Source organism: Artemia sp. Qi Xiang Cuo, chromosome 1 (genome assembly GCF_049724085.1).
Source record: "Artemia sp. Qi Xiang Cuo chromosome 1, ASM4972408v1, whole genome shotgun sequence".
NCBI lineage: Eukaryota > Metazoa > Arthropoda > Branchiopoda > Anostraca > Artemiidae > Artemia > Artemia sp. Qi Xiang Cuo.
The window spans coordinates 84,525,909-84,541,013 of record NC_142794.1 but is presented as its reverse complement, the minus strand read 5'-3'; the positions used below and the strand labels follow the sequence as shown (position 1 = coordinate 84,541,013).

The 15,105-nt window shown below is 34.8% G+C and overlaps 1 protein-coding gene across 1 annotated transcript in view; it reads right to left on the bottom strand.

Moving 5' to 3' along the window:
• The window catches only part of LOC148956836 (putative inorganic phosphate cotransporter), a 122,317-nt gene extending 114,066 nt beyond the window's left edge, over window positions 1–8,251 (bottom strand). The window contains exon 1 of the mRNA XM_089096550.1: window positions 8,170–8,251. Within this exon, the coding sequence (XP_088952676.1) occupies window positions 8,170–8,194 (25 nt within the window). The 5' untranslated portion in view covers window positions 8,195–8,251. The remainder of the gene's footprint in view (window positions 1–8,169) is intronic.
• Between the last annotated feature and the right edge of the window lie 6,854 nt (window positions 8,252–15,105).

Genomic DNA, 15,105 nt, shown 5'->3' with positions numbered 1-15,105 from the left:
TGGAAACAAGGTAACAAAAAGTTACTAAAAGAAGCAGTCTCTTTGGATGCAAAAATCATGCTCTAACCTATCAATTTCCAAGTGCAATAAACTGTTTACCGTTTGAGTGATAAAACTGACACAACTCTTGCACTTGGACAGAAACATTAGATTTATTTTCAGCCACAGAAAAATATATCCAAAACCCTAAATCTTTTTAATAAAAAGAGGAAGTATGATGAGGTGTGCATGTAACTGAACCACCATGCAACTGAACCACAAGCAACTAAACCCCTGTAACTAAACCATCGTGTAACTGAACCACCTTGTAACTGAACCACCGTGCAACTGAATCCCTGTATAACCGAACCCCTGTGCAACTGAACCCTCGTGTAACTGAACCACCAGGCAACTCAACCCCATTTAACTAAACCTTCGTGCAACTAAACCCCCGTGCAACTCAACCCCATTTAAATGAACCCCCGGGTAACTGAACCCCCGTGCAGCTGAACCACGGTGCACCTGAACCACCGTGCAACCAAACCACTGTGCAGCTTAACCACCGTACAACTGAACTAGTGTGGAACTGAACCACCGTGCAACTGAACCACCTTGTAACTGAACCCTCGTGTAACTGAACAATCGTGCAACTGAACCGCTGAACTCAGTTTTTCAGTATTCTATAAATTTGAGGCATTATCATTGGGTAAACCACAAGTTAGAATTTTTACATGTTCAACCGCGTTGGAATTGCTCGTACTTTAAAGTCATGATATAAACACCTGTTAAGATCATTCATAAAAGAGCTTTGTTTTAAGTTTTGCAAAAAAAAAAGAAGATACGATGTCACAAACCATTAAAGCTGATTTATTTTGCTTTCTTTCAGATGAATCAGACCTTTCTGGACGTTAAGTAATAAACATATGTGTTTAAAATATTTAACCTTTGTGAAAATAGATAATGAGTTTTGATCAGATGTCTTTGAGGAGATTGTAGCTAAAAAGGATATGGGAGGGGGACTGTTTTTTTAATCTTTTGTCGAAAAAAAATACCTTGTTGCATTAGCAATAGGCAACTTTCATAACCTACTGCTCTTGCACCAGGGGCAAGGGGTTGTGAACCCTGGAAGCATAGTTATTTAATCTTTGATCTGTTTTAAATAAAATGTTCATCTCAAAATTATCGATTGGATGTAATTGGGGAAAAAAGAGTGTGGGTGTGGAAGCCCTTCGATCACTTTCAACTCTTAAAAACTGCAATGGAACTTCTGATTTCCAATCGAATGAGCACCCCCCCCCTCCAAGTTTATACTAAATTTTTTTCATAAGAACCTCATGTGTTAACAGTGAGTAACTAGCTTAACTTATAGCCCTTGCTCCAGGAGCTGCTGGTGGGGTTTGAAAGCCCCAGAAGCATGGTTATTTGACTTTTAGACTATTTTGAAAAATGATTCTTTTTAATTTTGATTGGATGCATTTGGGGGGAAAATGACGGTTAAGAGGGAGAGGTTGATTATCCTTTGATTATCTTTAATTCTTCAAAATTGAACTTGAAATTTCAATTTTCAATCGAATGAGCCTTCTCCAAAATTATTAAGACCATCCCTTCTATAAAATCCTTAAACTTCAACAATGGATAACTTGCAATAACATACAGCCCTTACCTCGAGGACTATGGGATTTTTTGTTAATCACGTTTATCAAACACGTGTTATTGTTCGATTGGAAATAGAAAGTTTTAGTACCCTTTTTAAAATTTAAAAGTGATTGAAGGGCAACCAGCCCCCTCCTGGGAAAAAAACCTCCTGTGAAAAATACCTTCGGAAAATCCACCCCGCGGAAAATCCGGCCCCCCTAGAAAATACCTCCCCGTAAAGATCTACCCCCCAAAAAAATACCCCTTGCGGTTGGTATCCAATCACTTTCGACTTAAAAAACAGACTAGAACTGCCTGGAGATTATAACCATTTTATTGAAGGGCAACCAGCTCCCTCCCAGGGAAAAACACCTCCTGTGGAAAATACCTCCGGAAAATACCACCCCACGAAAAATCCCCCCTTGGAAAATACTTCCCCGTAAAAAATTCCTCCCCCCCCCCCAAAAAAAAACCTTACGGTTGGTATCCAATCACTTTCGACTTAAAAAAACGACTAGAACTGCCTGGGGATTATAACTTTTTTCTACCTCCATCCTCCTCTCGTCTCTCCCATAGAGCTAATTCTGTATTTATCCGAAGGCTCAATGAGAGTTAAGATGTTTTGGCATTAAAATGCACCCTTTGAAGTATCTCCTTCTCTCCCTCTACAAAACAACAAGAACCCCATTGCAGCAGTTTAAGTACATTTTTAGTTTTGCAATTTGTCCATTGCTTACAGATAGTGTTTCTTATTAGGAAACATATGGACATTTTTCGCGTGGGAGTTTTCTGAAGGGGGGGGGAAGGAGGTTGCATAAATTCTTCTTTTCCATTTTCCTTAGCACTTATCAGCTTGATTAAAAAATAACAGAACCCAAATTAAACATTCCAATTTGGAAAACCGTATTTTCCACGAGGGAGTATTTCCCAGGGGACTGTTCTCCATTGGAGGGGGAGGGGTTAAACGCATAGGTCCTTAGAAAGTGACGGGGTAAAGGAAACCCCATTAACAGACATAAAAAAGGAGAAATAAATCTGGTCTTAGGAGTTGGTGACGTCCAATTTTCTTTGTTTTTGTGACAAAAAAACAGAGCCTTTTTTTATAAATCATCTTGACAGTACTTTATATAAAGACTTTAAAAAGTAAACAATTCCAACAAGGGTGACCATGTAAAGATTCTAACTTGTGTTTTACCCAATGTAAGTACGGTGGTTCAGTTGCACGAGAGTTCAGTTGTACGAGGGTTCAGTTGCACGGTGATTCAGCTGCACGGTGGTTCAGTTGCATGGTGGTTCAGTTGCACGGTGGTCCAGTTTCACGGTGGTTCAGTTGCATGGTGGTTCAGTTTCACGGTAGTCCAGTTGCACGGTGGTTCAGTTGCACGGGGCTTCAGTTAAACGAAGGTTTAGTTAAAAAGGGTTGAGTTGCATAGGGGTTGAGTTGCACGAGGCCTCAGTTAAAGGGGGTTCAGCTGCACGAGGGTTCAGCTACACGAGGGTTTAGTTAAACGGGGGTTCAGTTGCATGGTGGTTCAGTTGCATGGTGGTTCAGCTGCACGGTGGTTTAGTAGTACGGGGGTTCAGTAGCACGGTGGCTGAGTTACAGTATTTCAGTTGCTTGGGGTTCAGTTACACGGTGGTTCAGTTGCAACAGAACCGTATGATGAGATTTGTCAGATTATATTTGAAGGAGCAGAGAAAGATCTGGAAGCTATGGACTTGACTGTTTGCATTCTAAGAATGACAAAAACAAACTTATCGATCAAATTATCCCACTGTCTCACAAGACGACCAAGACAATGTCCACCTTTATTGGAAGAGAGCTGTTTATATTCCAGTACTAGATTACATTATTTCTGACATGACCAACAGATTTTCCAATGCGTCAATGACATGTTTTTCACTATATGCGCTGCTGCCTCAAAATTTAGATTCCACACCTGCTTTTAAAACTTTGAAATCTAAGATTGAGCCAATATGTCGCGAATTCTATTTTTTTTTTTTTTTTTTTTTTTTTTTTTTTTTTTTTACAAAGCAGTGAATCTTTAGTGCTGAAAATATTAAATGAGTTAACATGCATTGAAGAGTAAGAGTTGTATCTTAATCCCTATTTCCTACTTTTCCTTACCATCATAATTACTAAGTGATGCCATATAGTTAGGCAACATGCTAAATGGTTGACCTATAAAAATAGTCAAAAAGAATGCATAACTCTAAAAAATGGTTCAAGACCAATTTTTTTTTGTTTTTTTTTTCTCAATACAAAGCTTAACTCACTTGCTATAGTGGTCAGAACTGTAAAGGCTAAAAATTATACAGAAAACATTAAATATCATATTTTTCTGTAGAGAGTGAACGGCTTTTTGTATGATGGAGTGGTTTTTATTAATTACTATTTTTTATCAATATTTTTACATAATCATAAATTCAACAGATTTATTAGAAATTTAACCTTCACGAGACTTTAGATTAAATTTACGAAAATTTCCACTACCTACCTACGAAGTATAATTGTTGAGGTTCCCTTTAAATTGCTGGTATTTCTTTGTTCGCAAGTTTATCAGAACAACCTATTATGCACCCCCGCTAAAAAAAATCCTGGATCTGTCCCGGCCCTTACCCTACCTAAAAACACACTTTTGTTCCCTAAGACTTTATCTACAGCATCTCTAAGTCTAAAAAGTATCACCATGCTAAGTAATTTACTTCCTACAGAAACCAGGTTAATTCTTCTATAATTACCACACTCATTCTTATCACCTGGAGGAGGGGGCTCAGATCCATCCTAAGGCTCTACAAGACTCTTAAAAGTTCATTCTAAGTGTGTTCCAATAGGTTTAAACTATAGGTTTAAACTATAATAGGTTTTCCAATAGGTTATTATTAACCCCAATCGCTTCTAAGCAATGCAAATTCTGGATTTAAGCTCATTTCCAGCATTGAGCACTGCAATGAAAGACAATGAACAGAAAGACATGTTTTCCACACACTGTTTGTTTGTACCCATGCGCCCAAAATATCCCAATTCAGGTAAACATTTACAAATGAGCAACAATCACTTATATTGAATATGCATATTGGTCAATTTTTGTCTATTTGTGTTTACTCTTGTTTTCTTTTTGTTTTTGTTTTATCTCTCAATGTATAACTTGGAATAAAGATGAGCTTGTTTGTCATTCAATAAGTAAATAGAACAGAAAGTCAATATAGGAAAACATTGACTGCTCAAACACTGCTAATACAAGAATACAAAACAAAATCGTGAAAAAATCCTATATACAATGTATGTGGGAAAAATATTCATAAAACAAAAACAAAATCAACATTGCTTATTAGCAGAACTAATATTCATGATAATCTTTTTTCTTGATTTTGTCATTCATAGTGAAAGTGGCACTTGCCAAAATTATTTATTTGGGCTAGAAAGGGGGGGGGACAAAATGTAAGGCCTAGATTGCCTTTTTTGTCCTCTTTTCTACTATTGAAGAGCGATGTAGTCGCAACATTTGGTAAAACTCAATTAAAATTGACAAAAATTTACATACCTGTTGGAAAGTCTACGAACCTACCAAAATACAAAGTAAAAAAAAGAAAGAAACAGCATAAAAAGAATATAAAATGTTGTTGTTTTTTTTTGTTTTTGTTTTTTAATAAAAAGAACAACTTAGAACAGTATGACAACGTAGAGCACGAAAGGGACAAAGAAACGAAATCGACCGGTACTTTGCCGTGGAAAAGTCATAATATTATATGAAAAAAAGAAAAAAATATATGAAATCCCTGTCATCAAGGGTAAATAATATATAGTTATTTTAATATATCTTAATATATGTTTATTTTAAGGTTATTGGCTGTAAAAGAGATTTGAAGTCTCATTAAAAACCTGGCTCTTTCAAAACTTACTAGAGTGAGTCTATAAGTTTCAAAGCCAGCCGAAGTAGAAGCGAGTGAGTAAGAGGGGGAAGCAAGAATATGTGTACCATAAATATAAATCACTGATGACTACTCCTACTACTACTAAGGCTTAATATATTGCTAAATGAGAAAAGGCCTTCTGTTTCTGAAAGACTTTGAAGTCATACAGGGTGATGAAACAAAGAACCAAGAATTCGAGTAGCTTTATTTTATATTACATGGAGAGGTCTAATTAAATTTCTAAATTAAAAATACTATTTAAGTTAGTAATAGGACATTTTCTAAGGTTTGCTTCTATTAATGAATAATAATCAATTTTAGTAATTGGCAAAGGAATATCATATTTTATTCGATGTAAAAAAAAACTTGGTGTTTGGGCTATTTTCATACGCATATAACTAAAACGACTACGGAAAGACAAAAACTAATCAAGAATAATTCATCTCTTTTAATCTTGATTAAAGAATTTAAAGGGAGTCAAAATCTCCACTCTGATGAAGATGTCAAAACACCACCAACTGAAAAGTTGCAGCGATTCTGTAGAGTTGAACAAACTTCAACGGTGAGGCATTAATGGTTTGCTCTATTTTTAATTCTAAAAAAGAGTAAACATCATAATAAATGTTTCAATCCATTGAAAGTGAAAAATAATCTCTAAACTAAGAAAAAATAGTTTCTAGGAGTCCAGAATTATTTTTTTTAATTAAAGTGTAAAAAGCAAGTAACATGTCAATTTAAAACAGTTTCGAAATTTCAAATCTGGTAGTCGAAAAGTAAACCACGTTGCAATACCTAGTAAAGCGTATATGCATAATATTCTCCGAATCTAGCTCGTCACTTCTAATTTCCGTGGAAAGCATTTTTTCTAGTGGAATTTTTTAGAACCTTCCTTGGCATGCTTCCTTAAACCTCATCTTGTATAAACCGTTAAACTAAAACTAGTGACGTTTATTTTCAATAAAACAAAATTAAATTCCGAAAGGAGATAAAATTCTCCTGATAATATTTTTTCAGCACCCATGAGTATGCGTAAAATAGGTGTATGATACGTGAGTCTACTTGGATGAGACTGTTAAAATATATGAGAGTTCACTGCATATGCTAAGATTTTAAGTTAATCAAAAAGGTGACTGTGCTCAAAAAGATTTCGAGTACTTATGTAGAAAGTGGTAAGTGTGCGAAATGGGAAGTGTCGTTAATGCTAATGAAACCAAACAAAATAGGATGAAAATGTAATAGTTCAGAAACAAATTTGGGTTATATATTTGCACATTAGGGGGGGGGGGAAGCATAGTATATATTAAATACGTAACCTAATCTAACCCTACCTAGGTACCTTTTAGTCCCCCTAAACCCCAAAAAACTAAAGTTTAAATATAGTTCCCGGAGTGAGAAACCCTTTGTAATGCCTATCTTTATACAGCGTCTCATATAAGTACCGGGTAATGCGTATCTGTTTTTGCAATACACTTACCGCTTTCTATATAAGTACCAGATGTCATTGTGAAATAAAGTTAATTAAACAAAATAGGAAAGTGGATGTAGTTAGTGAAAAGAAGGAAATTGAATAATTGAAAGAAGAGCTCACGGTAAATAGTATTGATGTAAAGGGAATTTAGTTGGTATCTGAAGACCGCATAACTAACATGTCTGCATAACTGCATGTCTGCATAACATGTCTGAAGACCGCATAACTAACATGATCTATTCATGTAAAGGCAGAAAAGGTAAAGAATGCAAAATTGGACTTTAGAGTCCCTACCGGTGGTGCTCATCTCCTTTTCAAGGCCCCTAACACAGGGAATTCAATGGGACTGGGGGCAATCATCCTGTGCTTTCTTATACCCTTCCTAATTTTATCTGGCGGGCATTAATTTCAATTTCTCCTAAAAGCTTTAAAGTCTCTTATTACATCCAATCAAAAAAAGTCCTTTTCTATAACTGAAAGAGTCGGTTAAGATAATTACATTAAAACTATTGTGGGACCGACGGGGCAACCCGTTTAAACCGACGGGGCAACTCATTCTTAAGCTCAAAAGGAGCAGTGACTTAAATAAGACTCTTTTTAATCTTACCTTTTCTGATCCCATATAGTATAAATACAACCAAGTATAGCAACAATACTTACTTATAAATACCAGACACATTTTGCCGTCATTATCAGTGAAAAATGAAAATCTAGCCAAGTAAAGAGCCAAATACTGTAAACGGTCCAAATTGCAACAAGTATTTGCTATAAACAGTATGCATAAATAGGTAAAAAAAAATTAAAAGCAAAAAAAAAACTGTATCAACTTTAGATAGTACTTATGATCTTCCTGAGGTAACCCCCACCATAGGGGAAATTTTATGGAGAAAACAAATCTTTTATCTTTTTGTTGCAGTTTATAAGCTATTTACTGTTTCATGTGATGTCAATGGGAGTCAATGTGTACTAGATCATAAAAAAAGTTTGAATTTGTTGATAATAAAAACTTTATTACAGTTTCAAACATGATAGTATAAAAGCTATCCAACAATAATAGAATTTCACAATACTAAATATACCGCATATACATAATATTTTTACAAAATAATTTGTTGTTATAAATATGTGAACAAATTTTTCGCTTTTTTTTAGAGAAATTTATTAGAACCTGCCTTGGCATCCTTCCTTAAATCCCATCTTGCACAAACAATTAACTTAAAACTAGTGTTATGTTTTCTTGCATGGAACTAATTTATATTCGGAAAATAGATAAAATGATGTCTATGCTGCTGATAATTTTATTCGCACTCCGTGAGTATGCATAGAATGCTAGAGTGACAAAGTATTAGAATTTAATGAATAACTTATGATATTAATTAAACCAAAGCAGTGAATGGATGAGATTGAATCCTAGGCTACGTTGCTAAAAATAAATATTTAGAATGCATAAAGCTTGAGCTGGGGTGTGATTTTTGTCCAGAAAAGGCAGAATGCATAGGCATAGACGAATATTCAGTTGCATTATAAATTTTCTCGAATAACAGTCTATTGAACTGGATTATGTTATATTTATTAAGCTTTGATATTAATTAAACTAAATAGTGAACAGATGCCAATAGTAAAAAGAACAAAATAACAAAAAACAAGGAGCGCATCATTGTCTATACACTGGAAAATGTGGCACTAGGAATATGGCAGGTTACGTAACATATAAGCTATGAGTAACTCCTGGTTAAATGGGTTATTTTGCCGGGATATTGTATGTATATATTTTATGAGGACGATGGTATAGAATTATATTTGGAACCTTGTTGAGTAAAACTGCTGTGTATTATCAACCAGCCAGATTTCTTGATATTGACCAAAAGGGGTTTTGTTGGGAGTGTTCAATACTTCCATCCACACTTCGTCGTTCATTTCAGGTTGTAGCAGAACTTTTAAGCTACGTTGTAATTTAAACTGAGAAAATACCACGTACCGAGCGAAGTCTGGGCCCTGGTATTCGGCACGCTGCACACTTGAATATATGTGATTCTCACTATCGCACGTCTTCTAACCACAGATAATGTGAAACCACAGATTAAATTTGATATTGTTTTCGACTTTGCCATTGCGTAATTTGATGCAAGTGTAGACTTCTACGTGCGGATTATAGCATTCATTATGGCTGTCACTCAAGCAAAATTTGATGAAGGAATGAAACGGCTTCAGGCGTTGCTGGATAAAATATTAGCAGAACAGAAAAGTTTTTCTGTCTCAATAATTTCCCTTCAAGATGAAGTTAGGCAAATATCAGCTGAAAATGCGAATCTACGAGAGGAATTTAAAAAGCTTCGAAATGATCTAGAGCAAGAAAAATTGCGGAGTAACGATTTGGAGAGTAAGCTTCTGGACATCGAAGTGAGAAAAAGAAAGTTGAATTTGATTGTTCATGGTCTGCTTTCTGAAAAGCATAATCAATCAGTGACTAGCAACGTAAAGTCTCTTCTTTCTGACAAATTGCAAGTTACCGAGGACATTTCTCTTACCAAGTGTTATCGCCTTACGAGAAATAGCAGTTCAAACATCACTAGTAGGAAAAATAGTGTTCGACCGGCCTCTGTGTTTATATCGCTAGACACAGATCATAGCATTCAGGCAATTCTCAGTGAGGTGAATAAGTTGAAGGGTAGTGGAATTCGCATTTGCACTGATCTCCCACCAAAGCTAAATTTCCTACGGAATGATCTATTATCCAAGGGAAAGGACATGCGTGATTTGGGTTCGGTTCATCTTACGCCTATTAAACAAAAAGGGAGTAAATTATGGCTCGAGTGTAAAAAGTCTTCGTCTTCACAGTGGGCTAAGATTGACTAGTTACGGTGATTAATAATGACATTCGTTTGGTGAGATTATTTTTATTACTTTATGTAATGTTTCGCTGTTCATAGGATCTATTATTTTTATGTCTTGTGAGGTTTTTTGCCCGTCTGTAGACTTATTATAAGTTTATTTTCTGTCTTTTTTGTTTGTTTCTATTATTTTTATTTCTTGTGAGGTTTTTTGTCCCTCTGTAGCTTATTATAAGTTTATTTTCTGTCTTTTTCGTGTGTTTCTATTTATAAGAAGTAATTGAGTACAATAATTTTTTCTGTATCCGGATTTCATGTTACAATGAATAAGTTCAGTTACTTTCTCTTGTTTCTATTTATTTTCAAGCAATTTCTTTTTCTTTCATCATTATTTTCGAGTTCTCCCTGGTTCAGTTGTTTTTGCTAGGTTAAGACTCAGACGGTGTGCATTTTGCGTAAGTTTCTGCTAGTCCTGATCATAATTCTGATTATTTACATTGGATGATAATTGCATTTGGGATAGACTGAGAGACCTAGAGTCTAACCCTTTTGACTTTTTCATTTTCCAGAGCCATGATAATTTTTTTGGAAATGAAATAAATGATGGTGGGCTAATTAATTTTCCAAAATGTAGATATAAATTACCTTCCGAGGTTTCTGATCTTCCCAGTACCGGGGTTGTGAGAACAGGATTTTTAAATTGTAGAGGTTTTTTAGTTCACAGGATGATCTTGTCGATGTAGTTCATAAGCTATCTTGTCATGTCGTTGGATTCTGTGAGGCTTTTCTCATAGACACGGCTCCTCATATTTCTTTTCCTGGATATCAATTTACTTTCAAAAACCGACTGACAAGGCGCCGAGGTGGTTTGGCAGTATTAGTTAAAGATGGTATCTCTTTTCGACGCCTTGTAAATCTAGAAGGTTCTCATGAGGAAATGCTTTTTGAAGTAATGGTAACTGAAATTAGTCTTGGAAAAAAAAGATATAGTTTTTTGCGTAGTATACCGACCTCCTTCTTCTCTAGTCAAGTCTTTCCTCTCTAAACTCCATGATTTTTTGCACTAATCTCATTTTCAAAATAAAGATGTTATCATCTCTGGATATTTCAACATTGACCTTCTGGAGGCTTCGAATGAAGCTTCTGTTGATTTATTGTCTTCCTGCTTTTCTGAATATCTGCTTCCTACGTGCCTGATACCTACAAGAATTTCGCCTATTTCTGCGTCTCTCATTGTTGATATTTTTACATCTTTACGAATTAAAACAAATTTTGCTATTTTAAGTTATATATCGGATTATTTCCTGATGGTTTAAGATTTATATTTTACTTATGAAATGCATCAGATAAGTAAGTAACGTCAAGTACGGTTAATAAATAAAATAACATTAAAAAACTTGATGAAAGCCTTGGTCTATTGGATTGGCAGGATGTAATATCCACGGAGGATACAGATGTGGCAACTGATACTTTCATAAGAAATTTCAATTGCTGCCTTGATTCTAGTTGCCCATTTGTTACGAAGAAAATGTGCAGAGAAAAATTTCCTATAAGGCCGTGGATAACGTCTGGAATTTTGATATCAGTTAATAAAAAAACCCAGTTATTTAAAAAGCAGTTAAAGAATCCAACTGATTATAATATTAAAAATTTTAAAATCTTCAAAAATAAATTAACCGCACTGATACGATTGTCGAAACATAGGTATTATAAAGAATCTTTCGAAGAAGCTCAAAATTCTCCTCGCAAAACGTGGTCTTTAATTAATTCTATTATTAAAAAACAAAGGAATTCTAAGTTGCCTGAAGTTATTAGTTTAGAAGATGGATCGACGACTAACAAATTGGAGAAAGTGGCTGATGTTTTGATTACTTATTTCGCTAGTATAGGAGAGAAAATTGTTTCATCAGTAATGAACCAGTTTCATTCACGCAGTAATAAACATTTTTCTTCATACCTTCCATCTCCTCAAAGTAATTCAATTTTTCTTACGCCTATTTCTCGGTCTGAAATAACAAAAATAGTGTGTGATATAAATCCAGGTAATTCAGCGGGAATTGACGGGTCTAGTTCTATAATTGTTAAAGAAATATTGTCTGCAGTAATTTTGCCATTATAGCATATAATTAATCTTTCATTTCAAAATGGAGTTTTCCCGTCTGCTTTTAAAGAAGCGAGGATAATTCCACTTCACAAAGGTGACTCTCCTGAAAACCCATCAAATTACCGCCCTATTTCTATTCTGTCAGCATTTTCCAAAATGTTTGAGAAGGCAATATATAAGAGGATCTATAATTTTCTTAAATCGTTTAATTTTTTCACAAATTCCCAGTTTGGTTTTAGGTCTGGACACAATACTGAGCACGCTATCATTGCTCTCATCTAATATATTCATGAATGCTTAGATAGAGGTGAAATTCCAGCAACAATATACTTGGATTTTAAAAAAGCATTCGATACAATATCCCATTGTATTCTTTTTCGTAAATTGGATAATTGTGGTGTACGCGGACCGGCGTTGGATCTAGTTCAATCTTATCTTGATAAGAGAAAGCAACGAATAGATGGAGGTAATTTTCTCTCTTCGCCTGTTCCTCAGTCCTCCATGGTTGGGGTGCCTCAGGGCTCTGTCCTAGGTCCTCTGCTTTTTCTAGTTTATATAAATGATTTTCACCGCGCGTTGGCAATCCCATGTCTCAGCATACATTTTGCTGATGATACGGCAGTTTCAATTTCTGAGAGGAATGAAGAGGAGTTGGAGGCAAAACTTGATACTGCATTTTCTAATGTTCTTGAATGGTGTTCCGCAAATTTTATTGCTTTGAATTTATCAAAAACTAATTTCATAATTTACGGCAGGAAGTCAAATATATGCCCTCGTATTACCCGAGTTACTTCTTCAAAGTATCTATTATCAATATCTCGGGCAAATGTGATAAAGTACCTTGGACTTATGATTGATGAAAGGTTATCTTTTAAAACACACATTTAAAATATACGCTTAAAGATTTCAAGGTATGTTGGTTTAATGCGGAGGTTGAAGCATTATTTGCCCTACTCTGCTTTACGAAGCATTTATTGTGCTCTGATTCAGTCTAATATTAATTATTGTTCTCTAGTATATTTATCTACATTTAAAAGCCATATTAAACCAATACAGATTTTACAAAATAAAGCAGTAAGAATCCTCAAACTTTTTATTTCATCGCCTATTTAACTTCCAAATTAGTCTTCTACAGCATCTGTATATACTTATTTAGATATATTTCCAGTTTCTCAACAATTTACTTTTGGAGCAATTATTTTCAAATTTAATTATGACATTAAGAAATTACCGCCATATTACCTCAACCAAAGTTTGTTCTCCCGATTACAAGATTTACATCGTTATAACACGCGACAAAAAAAGAGTATCTACATTGACAAGTATAGTACTGAGAGATCTAAATTCGCCCCGTTTGTATCAATAGCCCGGTGCTGGGATGCTCACAAGGATTTTATTGATAAATTTTCTTCTACCCATTTAATAAAAAGGAATCTTAAATTTCATTTAGTTCAGGATTATTTTTAATTAAGTGTCTTTTTAATATGATTAAGTTATTTGTTTGGATTTTTGTTCTATGTGAATGTGGGCCTCTCGGCTATCTTTTAGTATGAATTTATATTTAATAATATTGATCTCTTTTTTTTATATATATTTATATTTATATTTGGATCCTGGGCTAGCTGCTACTTTCATATTATTTTTGTATTATTGTATCTTTGCCGTCGTAATTATCTTTGTATTGTAGCGTAAAATTTTTTATTGTATCTTTGTCTAGGCCTAGTTTTTCGAGCTTGTCTCCCCATGGGCCTATGTCAATTATATACATGTATATGTTAATAATAAAATGATTGAACTTGAACTTGAACCATAGGTTCAACACAATCAGTCTGGAAAAATACGAATTGTTCCTTAAAGTTATGACCTATTTAGATCATGTTTGAGGCCAGAAATGTTACTATGCCAGTTTTCAGGGAAAACATGCCCTCTGAAATATCAGATATCAGCTTCGTTTGTGGAGCTCGTTAGAGAGCGATGAGCCTTTACCTAAATTAAATAAAAAAACAAGTTTTTTTTTAACTGAAAGTAAGGAGCGACATTAAAACTTAAAACGAACAGAAACTATTCCGTATATGAAAGGGCTGTCCCCTCCTCATCGCCTCGCTCTTTACACTAAAGTTTTTTTGTTTTGTTTTTTAAAATAAAGTTTTGAGACAAAGTCAAAATGTAGCGTAAAGAGCGAGGCGGTGAGGAGGGGACAGCCCCTTTCATATAGGGAATAATTTATGTTCGTTTTAAGTTTTAATGTCGCTCCTTACTTTCAGTTAAAAAAAACTTGTTTTTTTTTGTTTAATTTCATAACATTTGTGAATTAATAGAGCTTTGATTTTAGCTCACCGTACATGAATAACTAAAACGAAATTTGCATATTAATTTTACTTTTTTTGGCTAAATGGGTTTCTCGAACTTTTACTCTGACGTAACTTACGAATTAACTTACGTAACTAACTTCTATATTCGTGTATTTTTATTGCGCATATGAAGGAGTTTGCCCCCTAGTCAATACCTCGCTCTTTGCGCTAAGTTCAAATTTTTTTCCAATTCTTTAAGAATGACCCCTTAATCACAAAGGCCATTAATTAGAATAAATAGCTCTGATGAAAGTACAAAGAAAAACTTTAGCGTAAAGAGCAGGGTAATGACTAGGGGGTGAACCCTATCATATACGTAATAATTTCTGTTCGTTTTAAGTTTTGATGTTGCTCCTTACATTCAGTTGAACATTTTTTTTTTTTTTTATTTAATTTCTGATCGTTTTTTTAAAATAATGCTGGTAAATCCGATGCTCCCTTCATAGCAATTTACCTTCCCCCATGAAAACTTCCTCCATGGAAAGATACTCCGACGTAACCCCCCACCCATTCCCCCCCCCTCAACTACCAGAAAAAATCCCCCCTGATAACTTCTATATACCTCCCAATAACCAATACTATATGTAAACCTTGGGAAAAGTTCATAACTTGCAGACCTTCCCCCGAGGACTGTGGGGATTAAGTCATTCTCAAAGACATAGTTATTGTATTTTTCGACCTTGCTGAACAAAACAGCTGTCTCAAAATTTTGATCAGGTGACTTTGTGAAAAAATGAGCGTGGGAGGGGGCCTAGTTGCCCTCCTTTTTTTGGTCACTTATAAAAGCCATTAGATCTTTTAATTTCCGTTCGAATGAAGAAT